Source organism: Daldinia loculata (assembly GCF_022478755.1).
Source record: "Daldinia loculata strain CBS 113971 unplaced genomic scaffold F4817scaffold_8, whole genome shotgun sequence".
Classification (NCBI taxonomy): Eukaryota; Fungi; Ascomycota; class Sordariomycetes; order Xylariales; family Hypoxylaceae; genus Daldinia; species Daldinia loculata.
In genome coordinates, this window is record NW_026054862.1 from 503,402 (window position 1) to 518,767 (window position 15,366).

At 46.4% G+C, this 15,366-nt stretch overlaps 3 protein-coding genes across 3 annotated transcripts; 1 reads left to right on the forward strand and 2 right to left on the reverse strand.

Moving 5' to 3' along the window:
- Window positions 1-357: 357 nt before the first annotated feature.
- F4817DRAFT_283045 (uncharacterized protein) lies at window positions 358-2,613 on the reverse strand. Its single transcript, XM_049299567.1, has one exon. It carries the CDS (start codon window positions 2,489-2,491, stop codon window positions 743-745), a length of 1,749 nt encoding a protein of 582 aa, XP_049161961.1. The 5' UTR covers window positions 2,492-2,613; the 3' UTR covers window positions 358-742.
- A 6,472-nt stretch (window positions 2,614-9,085) lies between these two features.
- F4817DRAFT_356922 (uncharacterized protein) lies at window positions 9,086-11,724 on the reverse strand (the record flags this gene model as incomplete). Its single annotated transcript, XM_049305854.1, has 4 exons — window positions 9,086-9,309; window positions 9,349-9,779; window positions 9,870-11,003; window positions 11,069-11,724. The coding sequence occupies 4 exons, from the start codon at window positions 11,722-11,724 to the stop codon at window positions 9,086-9,088; spliced, it is 2,445 nt and encodes an 814-aa protein (XP_049161962.1).
- Window positions 11,725-13,618: 1,894 nt separating this feature from the next.
- On the forward strand, window positions 13,619-15,143 carry F4817DRAFT_328667 (uncharacterized protein). The gene is made up of 3 exons (XM_049302182.1): window positions 13,619-14,360; window positions 14,411-14,447; window positions 14,517-15,143. The coding sequence occupies exon 3, from the start codon at window positions 14,539-14,541 to the stop codon at window positions 14,758-14,760; it is 222 nt and encodes a 73-aa protein (XP_049161963.1). The 5' UTR covers window positions 13,619-14,360; window positions 14,411-14,447; window positions 14,517-14,538; the 3' UTR covers window positions 14,761-15,143.
- The last annotated feature ends 223 nt before the right edge of the window (window positions 15,144-15,366 follow it).

Below are 15,366 nucleotides of genomic sequence, written 5' to 3' on the forward strand. Positions count from 1 at the left end.
TGGAGATGGGAGCTCACCCCATACGTCCAAGATAAAACTAGGACATGGACGCCACTCTTTACATACCTACCCTACCTAGGTACCTAGCTAAGGCTTTTATGCGGCGTAGATCTCGGCCCCGAGCGCTTTAACCGCCTGTTCCTGCGAACGTACCCGGATGCTTGCTTACCCACTTACTTACTTTCTGCTTAGATCGTCCATTTTCTTCAACCGGTCAATCTTGGGGATCGAGATAAAGCTTGTGCGTCTGCCTAAGTAAGGCGCATGCTGTCTTACATTCCACTGCCTAATGCTGACCCGGATCCCTAGCTGACTCGCCCCGGTAGTGGTCGTAAGACGTTATATCTCTAATATGTCTTAACGACCTCTTATTATATCATTTAGAACGCGTAATGTATAGCATAAGCTCTATGCGCCTATACAATTTTGTACAGAACTTTATATGGCCTTCACGACTATCCGTGCGTGCCTTCAATTTCGATAGCCAGGATAGTTATCTCGTAACATCGTAGGTGGTTGTACATGTCCCCGAACTCGACGGTTCTATAGATCCCAAGCCCTTTCCTGTAGAATTGGATATTTACCCCGGTCATTATAAATCCCTAGATAGTCCAAGCCACCTTTCCATCAGAGTACCCTACTCGACGTCGAGGTATGAGGATATATACTTCCTTACTAACCCCGACTACCCTGGTATGGACAGGTAGGTAAAAAATAATATGAATAGGTCCTGTTGGAGCTATCACTCATCAACCTCCTCACCCTCGGCATCCTCGTACCCTTCCTGGTCCGCCGTCGCCTCAACTATCGGGCTGCCACTAGGCTTCAAGGGATTGCGTAGTTCCCATCTTCCTTTTACTCCCTTTTCAATGATTGCAATTTCGGCGCGAGTAGCCCAGTCGACGAGAGTCTTGTCGTTTTCTCCACCGAATTCGATCGGCGGCTCTGAACCGGTGGCGGCCTTCTCGAGATGCTTGGCAACGTGCTCCATTCTATCGTCCCAAGCATTCGTACCGTCAAAGCGGGCACTGCAACCGATGGCTGGGCACTGCATATGAGTTGGGAGGTTGCATCGTGTTCTTTTTGCCTCTTCCTGATGTGCGCGCTCGCGTGCTTCCCACTCAGGCGAAGGCTTCCTTTGTTTGACATTCTTCTTAAGAGTCGCCGGGATATGCATGCGTCGCAGATGTTGGGTGTAAAGGTCCTTGCGATTGAAGATGGTCCCGCGGGGAAGTGCAGGTATGTAGGGGCTCTGAGAGGAAGGGGGGGTAAGGCGACCACGGACAGGTGCTGTAGCTTTGCTCGAAACCTTGGAACATTGGTCCTGTTGGCAGATCCAATAGTTCAAAACAAGGTGCTGCGAAGAGCAATGCCGTTTCCACTCATTCTTACTGGCAAATGTGGAATTACAGCCCGCAAAGCCGAAGACGCAGACAAACGGTCGGGTATGTTGCTTCTTGATGTGATTTTGCAGGCCGCTCTCATCCTTGAAGGAGACTTTCTTTGAGCACTCGGTACAGGAGAAGCTGCCTTTTGCTCCTTGGATAACATGTTTGACGGTGGGCCTACCAATCGTGCTCGAGTCACCGAGATCAATCTTGGGTCGTTTCGCTTCCGGCGTAGGCCCTGGACTGCCCTGTCGCTTTCGGTTCCTAATAGGCCGGCTTGTGCTGGCCTTTGTCTTCTTCGGCTTCTGATATGGTTTGTACTCGTCGTCTTCTCTATCTTCGTGCTTCAAAATGAGAGTCTCGGCTTCATCACCGGACACCATTTCGTCATCTGACTCGTACGGAGCGTAAGTCGAGATGGGCTCAGGAATGCGAATTTCTTCTTTCACATTCGGCGCAGATTCCTCAGGGCTCATAAGCCGTCGAGATCCGGTTTGCTCCCGTATGCTACACATGTCCATACAGGCACTACTGTCGTCGGTTGACATACTATAACCTCTCGAAGGGAACTCTGACCTTGGGTTGCTGTCATCAAAATAGTTCTCAGGGGATTCTTGGTAGGGGTTAATGTCGATTGGCTTCACACAATCGTCGGCAAGACCCGTGTACTGGTATAGATGAGCTCGAGAGCTGGGGCTTTCAAATTGATTGAAGAACGGAGACATGATCGACGTATCAGTGGGCGTTGGCGGCGAATGTGGTTGGTAGTAGTCACCCTCTCCGGGTGGGCTCAAGATACTGCTGCCTGTTGACGATGTGTGAGAGGAGAACGATGGTGAGTCTCGACGTTGAGGTAGGCCGCATGAGAGTGGCCCTGTACTGTCGCCTCTCCGGATTATGGTCTCATGGAAAATTGGATCGACCTCCGCGTAGTTGAAGATCGTGGATTTGTTGTGTTCTGCCAAGTAACGGTGAATCTGTGAAGGGGTCCATGGAGAAGCAGAGGGTTTGAGATTTGGATCGATCATGCCATCGATGGATGAAGTTTCCACATAGACTGGAAGTGGCACGGTGTCCGAGTATGTAAAATTCTGATAGTCCATCTTTGTGTCAATCTTCTCACAATTGTGTGTATACGCCACAAGCTTCCTTGAAGTGTGCTCGGGATGGAGAATGAAACAATTTGGAGGCGTGGTTCAACGGCGTTGGGTCTTAGCCTAGACCTTCTTTTCAGATGGAATGGTCCTACGGCTAGTAACCATGAAGAGGAAGTGGTTTGATATTAGAAGATAGAGGCGGCCGCAAGGCAAACTTGCAGTATGAAACCGCGGGGAACGAAGCAAGACTTATGGAAGAAAACTTGATGTTCCATATGTTGCGGAACGTACTTCGTAGGCAACAATGGGGCGAAGCAGGGAGTGTGAAGCAACTTGCTTCCGAAGAAACGAGATACGCCATGGAGACTGATCCAACCTTACTACTAATATGTTGCCGGGTGTTCTGGGTCGCACATGTCTTTGTCTCTTGGGCAATCCTGCTGCTCTCACAATGTGAGCTGACCCACGCGGAGCCGCAACGATATGTGTTATAATATACGTATCTGACAGGGGAGGGTGGCTGAAGGGTCATTGCGGTCATTTATCGTTGTCTTGGCGTAGCCCCTGCAGCGTCTATGTAGCATGTAGCACCGTATGTATCAGCGAGACATATACTATGCATATTACCCTGGCTCATCATTCTCAGCCAGTCTACGCGGACCAAGTTAGTCTGGGGCCGTCAAAAAATCTCGCGGGGTTTGTGACAGGAGTAGGGAGTACCGATACTCATGTACATACAACGAACTGGTCCGCGAACCATCCATGGGAGGAAGTAGTACATACATTGGGTACGTACATGGTAGAGTTCGCAGAAAGCCATCGGCTAATGAGACCCATGGCTTAATCCATGGCTTAACTTATGTATGGTTTGCGTAACCTCGACAATGCCTCCAGAAGGCTTGTGATATCGATTCGAAGTGGACCAAGTCAGATGCATAGAAAGTAGTCGGCATCGACTACCAGATCTTCGTTGAGCCGCACATCTAAGTATGTCAGTAGAATATGTTATGTGTATAAACTTTTCCGAAACGTGATTCGAGTTGGACGCGGAGAAAGTGGTGGAGGCTTGAGGAAATGTGATAAGGCGTCCGCCGAGGCATAACAGGCGACGGACAACCAAGGCGGAATCGTCTATGTATCAACCGTAGATACCTAGTAATTTACCTAGACCATTAAGTCGTGTCTGCATAGGTAATAGATATCCTATTAATTCCCTATTACCTATACTGGCTAGGTACTTGGGCATTTCGTGGATGTCCAGTAGCATGCTTGTCAGAGACTTTTGCTTTTTTTTCTTCGCAGCTGTCAATTCCTCGCATTGGTTTATTGCTACTGCGTATGCTCGCCCGACTACCGTTGTAGTGTTGCGGTCTTCCCCGTCCAGGAGCTGACTGCAGGGGGGGTCGCTTTGGGTTGGTTCGGATCCAGACCACTCAAGGAAAACGGACAAATAGCATCGTACGGAGGGGAACTTGGCAGATCGCGTCCCGAGTCTTTTGAATTTGGGTATTATAATACCATGGTTACCAGCTGTCGGTTGACCGCCATATTCAGATGCAAGAACCAGGACAAATGAATCTGGGGTTTGATTGAGCCGGGACCCAAGTATCATGAACCTTGCCATAGGTAATTTTCAAACGTCGAGACGTCCAAGTACAGTACTTGTCCAAGACTCGAGCACGCAATTCAATGAGCGTCTACCGTCCAGTTCAAACAGGTATTCAGCCCCCACCCCTCCTTCTTCCGTCAAGCCCTGTGTAGCAGCCTTCCAGATTGGTACCAACAAAGAAGAAGCTGAAGCCGTGAAAGCAAGCGCCGGCGGCTACCATAGACAGGGTTACCAATAGGAGTGTTGGTTGAGCGAGATATACGCAGCCACCTGACGATCACCACCTCAACTTATGTCCAAGTAGATAAGCGTGCCAACGATAGTAATGTCATACGAAGCCACGATCTATTGGAACTGTCTGTCTGGTTGTATATTACGGTGGTCTTGCGTCTAAACATCGTTTAGTTACCCCAGACAAGACGTGTGTATGTATGGGGCACAAATGACAAATACCACATTCGTTTAAGGGGATAAGAATTGTTAGGGATGTGAGGTAAGAATATGAGATATGACGGCGAACAAGTCGGCAAGTCGGTAAGTCGGTAACCTCACTACGGTATCTAGCAGGCCTAACAGGCCTAAAAATTGTCGGGGACAATAAGTGGTAGGTGCGTCACCGAATGAATCTAAAATTGGGGGCGGAACCGCAGCGGGCTCCATAAAAAGAAGGCAGCCAGAGAGGTAGGTTAGGTACCTAACCTAGGCTTACATAGTAGGTACACTGTGTATACCCTACTAGGTATGACCCTGCCGGTACACATGTATACATACATTTCTGTATACCTACCCGCCTATAGAATTAAGCTAGTAAATGGGGGTAGATAGTTACATCATATATAGGCATATACATATGAAGATACCTACTCCAACAAGGCGGCGGCGGATAGCTGACATTGACGTGGTGCCTTTTTTTTTTTCTCCCCAAGACATCTTTAATGATTCTTTTCTTTTGTTTTTCCCTTCCTGCAAGTGCCGGGGACGCCTGCAAGTAAGATCGTAGATGGTGTCATAACGCAACCCATTTTACATTTGGACACATGGACTTGTTAATTCTTAGGCGCCCAATTGATTCTTCTACCGAACACCTCAATGGCTATCTATCACACTTACCGAAGAGAGCCGCATACCTACCTAGTTCATGGCATGGTTGATAGCCCATGTACACGTGTAGGGCCCCAACAGCGACCCAAGGGCTAACTAGGACTACCAACGTCCCGAACTTATGTATGCTGTGCGGCTGCTGTATGGTTAAGATAGAGATAGATGGTTGCCCTTGGATTTACGGACCACGGCGCGACGGACAGACAAGGACCTGTCACTCGGAAGGATTCGAGCGCCCACGAAACATGGATGAATCCATACTCAATGTAGACCTTTGGCTTGTTTTCTTTCTTTCTTTTTTTTCGGGCACTGCCAGCCCAGACCGGCCAACGGGACTATGTAGGTAATTTGAAAGGATGGTCGGAAAACTGGATGACTGGACGACCTGATATTGTCTCATCCAGTTATATTTTTGGTTTCTGGAACATTACATCTACAACGGGCCGGTGCTAAGAACCTAAAGAGCTGAGCCTCCATCATGCTTAGACGAGATGTCTCAGAAGTTGAAGTTTAGTTTTCTTGGGTATTATGTAGATCAAGATTAATCAAGATTGTTAGTAATTCCTCCTACCTTAAGCGCGCACATTATATGTTACACACATCTACCTACATAATAGCCCGGACATGTAACCGGTGGCTGATCTTGACCTACGCCGGTTTCCCTAAGCATTAAAACACACGGCATCCAGCTGTAATGTACGTAGAATTCTTAGATAATACCACCGAGCGAAAATAATAGATAGCTTGCTTGATTAGAATAATAAGACCAACAGTTAAGCTTCACTTCCGTAAGAAGAGGTATCATTGCAAGCAGGGTTCATCGCAACTTTTGCCGTCCACCTCCCAACATAATCTCGGGTATGAATTATACAACAAAAATAGATTCAATACTGCCAGATTTGTACTTCAACCTTTACCTAACATTTAACAAGGGAAATGGGAAGCATGTGAACGTAACACTCATTACACAAACCACCACGGCGGCTAACGTTCGGTTTCTGTTGGGACGTAAAAGTACACATTACCCCTGACGCTTTACTACCTACCAGGTATGTATGATCCGCAATCCCAAGCTTTCAATACCTGCAGGACAACGGCATCCCGATCCTCATTGAAGGTGCAAATTAAGCGGGTTCGGATGGCACATAGATCATGGATGTGCCCTCGGCAATGCTATCCCCGTAGTAGTTGTAAGGCGAACAACAGCAAAAACGTAAGCTCCCATAACCTGTCTGTCCCTTTATCTTATTAGGTAAGTACCTAACATTTAGCTACTTGTAGACGAAAATATAGTCACGCGTGGCATACCTCTCTGGCAAGCAGATAGGTCCTTTTTGTTTCCGACAGGTCATTAGCTATTGTCAAAGAGCCGACCCAACTAAAGAGATTATTCGTAACTTCATCACACGTTGACTCACGCAAGATCCTAGCTTGCTAAACCCAACTCGCAAGACTATTCTTTTTGCAGAAATAGGTACAGCGAATAGAAAGGATCGTATGCCAATAGTAGAATCCCCGTCGGGACCAACCCCCCCGGATGGTCGTCGAATCGTCTTGCGAAAATTCTCGATGCCCCTGAACAAATATACCTACTCCACAACGGTTGAAAGCTCTAGCACTGCAAAATTTTCTTGGTATTGTAACAACACAGACTCGACATTGTCCAGGATGGGTAGCATCGGAAAATTTAGCGGTTTGAGGTAAACTACGCCCAGTAAGTACTACGACATCAAGATTCGATAACGTTCTGGGTCTGACAAAGCATCTTCATTCATCATTGACTTCAAGGACAGGGTAAAATGTGGTAGAGTACCTACCTAACCTTAGGTGCTTAGATTCGTCTCAACAAGGATGAGTTTGATGTTCATACTACATTGTTATTTGCTGGTTTATCATCCGGGTCGCCGGTGTTGCTCTGCTGATGCTAGTCTTAAATGATTACACCCCCCCTGGATATTAAATTAGGTGATGGCTGATCTAGGCCTCTGGAGATACCTATGACTAAGTGAGCGCTGAAATCAAAGACCCCCCTGATGCCCTTACAGCAAATACGTACCTAGAGGTTGGGCCTAATCGATTACATATCTTGTCATGAGAAATGGCTTGTGGAATTATGTACCTAAGCCTTGAAGGAAGCCCAGAGGTAAGCAGTCTAATGCCAACTTCAGGAAGACATATCTCTTCGTAAATCTACTCTACGGAGCAAAGAACTACCCCCCACTGCATCCCACCTAATCCATATCGCGCCTGGGCTTCCTATAAAGTGTCCTAAGTAGCGGACTTACGGTATACCCCCTATCTTCTAGCTTATTATTTGAAGCAATATTACTTATCTCCAGTACCATAAATCTATTCGGGATATCCGACCCCTTCTATCGACCGAACCACGAAGCCCAATCCGCTTAGAAGCCTAACTGATACGTGTCAGTGACAACGAAGGCCCCGATCATCTGCCGAAGCAGATCAAAAAATACTCGCATGCCTATTTTGTATTAGACCAGCACCGACGATCAGCCAGCTGATGACAGGAACACCTATCGCGCAGATCAAACCATCCCTAGATAGGAGTTTTATTTCGATTCCTCTCCTGTCGCCGACTACTTTGCTTTACTCGCCATTTCCCGGACCAGAATGTTATGTTAGGTCTAGAAAAGGATGCGTCTACGAATTCGGTAGCCAATTTCAGGCTCTCTCAATACCGAGAGCATCGCGCGCCTGTCTAGAATACACGATCCAAACTACACAAGCTGTCAGGACCCTAGACGAGACATCTGGAACAAAGGACACTGTCAGTATGTATAGCCGTAGACTCCCGTAGCTAGCTTAGAATTATTTGCCGAATAACGAAGTTGTTTCCTTGCTACTTGCTCTACCTCGTGACAAAAGCTCTAGCGATGGTAAATCTACGAAGCAAGATTAGCTCACGCCTTTCGTCTCTTATCCCTCATATTTCCGCCCCCGTACTCCGATCGACTATGCGCTATGGATGTACGCTAGGTTCTTATAAAAAGAATGGAAGCTATTAGATGAATTAGGTGGTTTTCTACGCCCCCACCTCCATGTTTACAATTCCATCATAATAATGACGGCTACGATTAGGCGTTCGATTTCTTTAGTGAATTTATTCTCTCGTTACTTCTAAGCTAGAGGTAAATAGTGCCGTATGCGGGTCGGCTCTATGGGGAAACGAAGTATCTGACATGATGCGTTTAAGAGGTTTATCGGAATACCTTCGGCTTGAAATAGGATCTTTTCGACTAGGGGACCTAGAAGACCCCCCATATGGTGGTCAAGGTTGGAAGGGCTTGAATAATCATGTATGCCTCTTAAGGTTAGATGTGTAAGACACCGAGAGACCAGTGACCTTACAGACAGTATGCCCCTAGGAAGGCCAGCCACGGCGTTAAATACACATACACAGATACAGTATTATCAGGTTAATCTAGTGGTATAGAACCACGAGTTTTATATGCCGCATATGAATTAGGTAAATATAACTATATGGATTTAATGATAGAAGATATATATGTCAACATAATCGCAATAGAGTAACAAGTATAAGAGGTAAGTTATGCTATGTATCACATGAAAGTGGCGGCTTTTTGCTTGAGCCATCTATGCTGTATAATATATTATGAATAAAATGTTAATCGATTCTAAGGGTATTGTACCGTCCACTTTAACTCCTTTCCTACCCAATCGAAACAATAGAAGCCGCCCATTTACCCAGGACAGCTCATAGCTAATGACGATATTACAACCCGTACGAGGTCTGCATCATGAGTCACAATTCTCGCATAACTTGTGTTGACAATTATAGTTAGTACACTGCCTGCTTGTTACAGGCATGGCATCACCACATTCACACTACAAGTGCATTAGACAACTAGTTATAGGGAAGAGGGGACATCACATACACAAATGACTATGGTTATTTCCTCCAATATCTCGGCACGCTTGGAAGCCACCAGTTCCAACTCAAGGCCTCTTTTTCTCTTTTGATTTGCAACTCGAGCGCGTGGTTTCTCAACTCCGTCGCTATTAGGTATACTGGGACTGTTGGATGAAGAAACTGGTCCCGAAGATGTGATGCTGGTATCTTCTGAATCGTTGGCTCGCGGGTTGGTAGACCCAGAATGAGGAGGATAATCACCTTTCCAGTCGCCAATATCTCTTTTCGTCTGGTTGTTGCGACCCTGAAAATGATCGTCGATGTGGTTAAACCGTTCGGCCCAAGCTCCTATACCCTCTTTCGTGATTTTAATTATTTCTTGACAGAAACCACACCAAAAACGGGTCTCGAGATTTCGTCCTACGCGGCATGTCTCAAGCTTGCGGTCCAAGCGCTCCGGCTCCATGATGCGATGCTGCACACTAAGATGTTGTTTGAACAACTCTCGTCGTGGGAAGTTCCTTCCACAGGACTCAAAAGACTTGTCTGCCTGCTTTTCATCACATATCCAGTGCTCCAACATAAGGTGCTGACTGCTCTCATGACGCTTCCAGTCGTTCTTGCTGCCAAACTTCTTATTGCAGCCCGGGAACGTACAGCCATACGGCTTCAAATGCCGCTTTTCGTGCTTTCTGTAATATGATTAGCCTCGATACAAAGTCTAAAGGAAAGGGAGACAAGGCAAATGTTTAAGGACGGAGAAAAACAAGGGTATCTCTTACTTCAGTTCACATCGCCGACCAAATAGTTTCGAGCATTGAGAGCAAGCATGAGCCTGCTGGGAGATGATATCATTGGTCGACTCCAGCTTGGTCATCTCTGCTTCTTGAGGATCTTCCTTCTTGTATCCAAGCTTTTTAAGCATGCCCTTATTTTGGAGCTGCTCAAGAAGCTTCGATACAAATTCAGGGTTGTTGAGATCTGGGGTTAGCAGTTCATGATCCTTAGGTTCGGGAGACACACGAAATTTCTCGCTATCATTTATTAGTCTTTCTGGTTGTATGTTAGACTCAATGCTTCTAGGGGATAGCCCGCTAGGACGATCCCGAGACTCGTCGAGCCTATCTGTCTGACTGTAGCTTGCAGAACCCGCGTCATTGGCCAAGTCAGGACCTGGAATCTCGGAATGAAAGTCGGGCTCGTCTTCTTTCAACTGCTCTGTGTTTGTGGACTCGGAATCGCCGAGAGAAGGACTAGGCTGGGGAGAAGGCGGCTTGGGTGCTTCCGTTTGATGGTTAAATGGAGCATCCTCACTCTCCAAGTGCACTTCTTGTGCAGTAGTGCTATTAGATATATCCAAGCGGCTCTCACTAGGTTCAATCACTAGGGTGGGTTCTTCTATTTGAATTTGGCTTGGTCCTTCCACTGGGTTCGTGTCGGTAGATAAGTCGATAACTGGGCTCCGGGGTAATTTCCAGTTATCAGAGGCATCATTACCACCCCCATCGGGAAATATGTTTAACCTATCGAACTCGGAAACAGTGCTATTACGAGCTACGTCTGAGTCGTCCTTAGGTGGGGCTTCTGGCCTAACAAAACAATTAGAGACCCTCCCTAATGTTTTGGAGTCGGTGTTTCTATACCTGTACTTATACTGATCTAAGTCTTCGTCTTTTATCAACTCCTTTTGGTGGACACGTTTCATGTGTGCTCGAAAATTGTCAGCCCGAGGCCAAATCTTATTCTTATTAAAGCAAGGGCCAACTTGGCATCGATAACGGTCACCATCAGCGTGCTCATCCGGGTGTAGGCTTCTTTTGTGTCTATCAAGATCGTTGGGCGTACTGAAGCCTTCACTACGAGTACAGCCCTTCACAGTACATTTGAATGGCTTATCATGCCTTTGTTTGTGTTTCCTAGTGATGTCATTTCAGTGAAAGTTCTCCAGGGGAAATAATCAAGCCTAAGTGCCAAGCCTTACTTGAATTCAGACTTCGTCTTTAATACTTTGTTGCACGTTTCGCAGATCTTACCCACCTCGGGGTTGATCTGGCGGGCAATGGCCGGTTGAGGAGAGGTCGACGGTAGCTGAGACTGGGACCAAGGAATCTCTGGATTGACTTTAGACATCACATCCTGGCTATAAGATGAAAAGCTCAGTTCACCTTCTGGGTTCCGATCAATAGACTCGTCACAGACAGAGCCATTGGCAACACTATGCTTAGCCACATAGCTCCCACCATATCCAGAATCAGAAGGTATTCCTCCTGGCGGGACTGTATCGCATTCAGATGGACTCTCCCGGTATTGGCCATAGAACATAAGTTGACTGTTTCGCAAGTTGCCCAAGACAGATGAATTTCTTATATCACCCTGAGGAGATGTCAAACCAGGAGGTGTCCAAGGGCCATCATTCCTATGGTACCATAAGGCTAGGCGATTCCCAATTCGCCCGGGTCCATAAGAGTCGGCTTGATGCCGACCAGTGGGAAATAATAAATTCCTATCCATATGTCCCAAGGCAGTAAGATCCTGATGATGGCCAAAATTAAGTGCCGCCATCGTAGCAGGTTGGGCATGTCCTTCCATTGGAGCGTCCGAAGATCCAGGAGAAGTCAAGGCTAGCTGGTCCGCCATCTTGGGGGTATATAATATGAGCACTTCTCAGATCAGTAGAGACCCTATGCGGAAGAATATACAAATAAAAGGCACTAAGAAAATGAGACCGTGAAACTTGGATTAGCACACGAGCGTCAAGTCCTTCAAGGTAATGGCGCATATGCCGATCCGGAGTCAAAAAGCCTGCGGCCTAAAGGATAAGCTCCAAGGGACGTAAGGGAGGTTGGCGAGCTAGTTAATATTGGTGACAGGAGATATATCCTCCATGTGTTTTCACGATGAGTATGGCCTATCTCCAAAAATGTGAGCATGCGGCTGGGCGGGAGTTTTGCGCTCCTCAACGGTGTGCGCGCAAATACCATAGAATGGTACTGTGGAAATCTGAGTACTATCAATGGCTAACTAACAGGGGGATATAACAATTTTGGACTCGGCCGGGCAGGATCCTGGATTTATATTCCTAGGGCCTTCAGTATTTTTGCAAAGCTAGAGCCGTCGAGCTGAACCGTAGCTTAGCAAGCCAAACGCCCCGAGGCTTTGATCGCGTGGGGATGCGATTAAATTCAATTCGGATGTCGAATAAAATAGGACCAAACGTCCCAAGTGGGAAAGATAAAAGGCGTTGCGAAGGCGCGTAAACCCTTTGTCGATGGATGCGCCCGACACTTTAACTCAATAAGCGGGAGATAAATGCATAACCAACGGAAAGAATCATGACTGATGGAAGAATGGGGATTGATAGAAGGAGAATGAGAAGGTGGTGGGAAGTAATATGAGGTGCAAGGCAACCATAATGTCAGGTCCTGACCGAAATCTACGGTACCGACCCAAAAAGGAACAAGTAACAAAAGTGAGGCGGACAAATGCATATTATTGCGTTGTAGGCAGCACTAGATACATTAGATACACTAGATACACTAGATACGCCAGCGTATTACACGGTTTGTAATAATAGTATAGTACTAATCTATCCACTAAATTCTGCTTGTTACGCAAGTATTTACCTATCAATGTACAGCCACGGCTTTGTCCTTGCCTAAAGACCTCTAAACCCAGGGCTACATGTACGTAATTTTCGGTGTACACACGGGTATTAATAATAGGTGAAAATGCGTGGTGTGGCACGTATGGATCAGCCGCCTCCGAACCCGAACACTGTGGCTAATGCATGTGTACTCGGTCCTAGGCTAGCAGGACTACATGTAGCTATCCCACTTAGATCATCATATCGACGTAATGAGTAAGGTATGTAAATATCGCAAACGAAACTGGACTTACATCAACATACAACAATATTAAGAGTTTATGAGTTACGTCAATTAGCAGCTCGTCGTCATAAAATTATACCCTCAGAGGGACTGCACCTACGAAACCACACCTTAAATTAGGTAGTTAGTTATGGATCAGTTATACATGTTTTGTTCATCAACATTCACCACGAATAATAACTATCCTTCATAGTAGAAATATAAAGCGTTTGGTCATGTCAAAGCATTAGGTAGGTACGTACGTATAAAAGTAGGCCGGATCGTTGCAGCAACGGCTAGGAGTCAGAAACTACCTAGTCTCGTACCACAAGGTTGTCAATTATCCGATTCATCTTCGATCATACATACTAGGTAGTTCTGATTCCGTGGTTCCCCGGGCATAAATAATTGGCGCTAGATGTCGTTGGTTTCCGAGATCGTAATCTCGGTAGCGATCCGCTGCCGTACTTGAACGTACGTAAATGGAATTTAGGATACTCATCCCTCACAAACCGTAGATTAGATGCCAAGAGATGGGTGGTTTGTTTGCTACAGTCTAACGTCGGGCCGCGCCGTAGGGGCCAACATTAGCGCCATGTACCCATGAAAGGTGCCATCTAAAAGAAGCCTCGAGGCTTGATTCGTAGTGTAACATCAAGTATCCCGAGCAATCCACCCGGCTACAATGCAGCCACTAGCCGTTTGCCAGGTTGTAGGGTTGTAGGGTTGTAGGATATTGTCATAACTGACGGTAGCAGACATCTCGAAGCCCAGATCCTGAGATGGTCGGTTAGAGATGCCCCTATCGACTCTCCAGGGGGGTTCCATACCCTCAAAGTTTCTAATAGGGATTTATGTTAACTTCAGTTTTCAGCTTTGACGACTAAATAGTGTGGAAACCTAGCATTAACCACAGCCGGTAATTTCTTATTACGTTGGGTAGTGTGGGGAGATTATGCGGCTCCGGTTAGAACGTAGGAGCCGACCTACCTTCTAGACGCAAGCAATGCCTACCACATAATCTTGCTTTGACATGTCGATCGTACAACGAAGAGAAAAATGACAGATCAGAGTTGGCGGTACTCGATAAGAAATAACAATAAGGCCCATGTGGACAACCTATATGGCTAATGCGAGTTTCCTCCTGTGGAGGCAAGCTGCGTGAAATTCGGGCAGCTCAGATCTCGTCGTCGCAATTAGAAGAGAACTTCTTAGAAGCTAGCATCATGTGTTTGCCCCTCGTCCTTAGGTTACTAAAACGGTTGGATATCTTTTTGGAAGGGAGCAAACATAGCCCCTATAAAAGAAGACCGGCGTCTCGTAAGGTGAGACTATAAGATCGACTCGCCTTTGTTTTTTAGCTCGCTTGAAACTACTACGATAGTCTATATTACTTCATAATCCAAGGTATGAGTGAAACACTTCGCTTGTGAAATTTCTCATCTAACTCTATGCAGCTTCACTCCTATCTATCCATAGCCAAATTCAACGCAGGTGAGCATATACCATCCTAAGAGTATTTGTTTCAGCATAGCTAATAACACCATGTTGGCTAACCTCTAGGATCTATTTCTAAACTGCAGACATGTGCGACTACGATGAATTCTTATTCGAATGCAACCACTCTGTCTGTCGGTTGAAGTCTTACTGCCACTTTGCGCGTAACGACCCGAATCATATATGTCTTGGAGTAAAGAAGCTTCGAGATTCATGGCTTCAGGAGGGACAGCTTTGCGAACAATGCATCAGGAGCGGTTTACGCTTCGTGGATGGAAGGATATGGGCCCCCTCACAACGAGCACGGTAAAATATACGCAAACGTGAGGAAGATGGCCCGAGTTACGCACGACATACTACGTACGCATCTAGTTAGACGTCGGGGAGTCTTTGTACAACGCTACGGGAATAACGAGAAATGACTACGACGGTCTAGAACGCGGGATAGCTGCTCACCTGCAGCCCTGGGGATTGTTATTTCGATTACTTGGGTAGAGGATGCAGTGAGTCAGGAAGTTTTGTATGTTGCTTACCACCCGTTACGAACTTTGGCGAAGTGTTTCGAAAGGAAGGACAGACATGCAAAGACAACTGTCTGTGAGACGTTTCTGTATAATTGGGAGCGTGCCTGCGAATTTATTACCTATTTAAATCTTTGGAAGCCACTCTGAATATTACAATGCATTAGTATCCCAAGACTCCGTAACCTTCGAATACCGGGCGTCATACTCCAAGTAGGACGTAACCATATTATCCAACCGGAGTGTCTACAACTGCTACCTAGCGAACTATAATCTGTTGTGTCCTCTCAACACACGAATGGTAGCGAAGCAACCTGAATTCAACTGGTAGCCTCAATATTTGAAAATTACTGGCAACACTATGCGAGCAAGACAGATATCTCTATACTAATAGT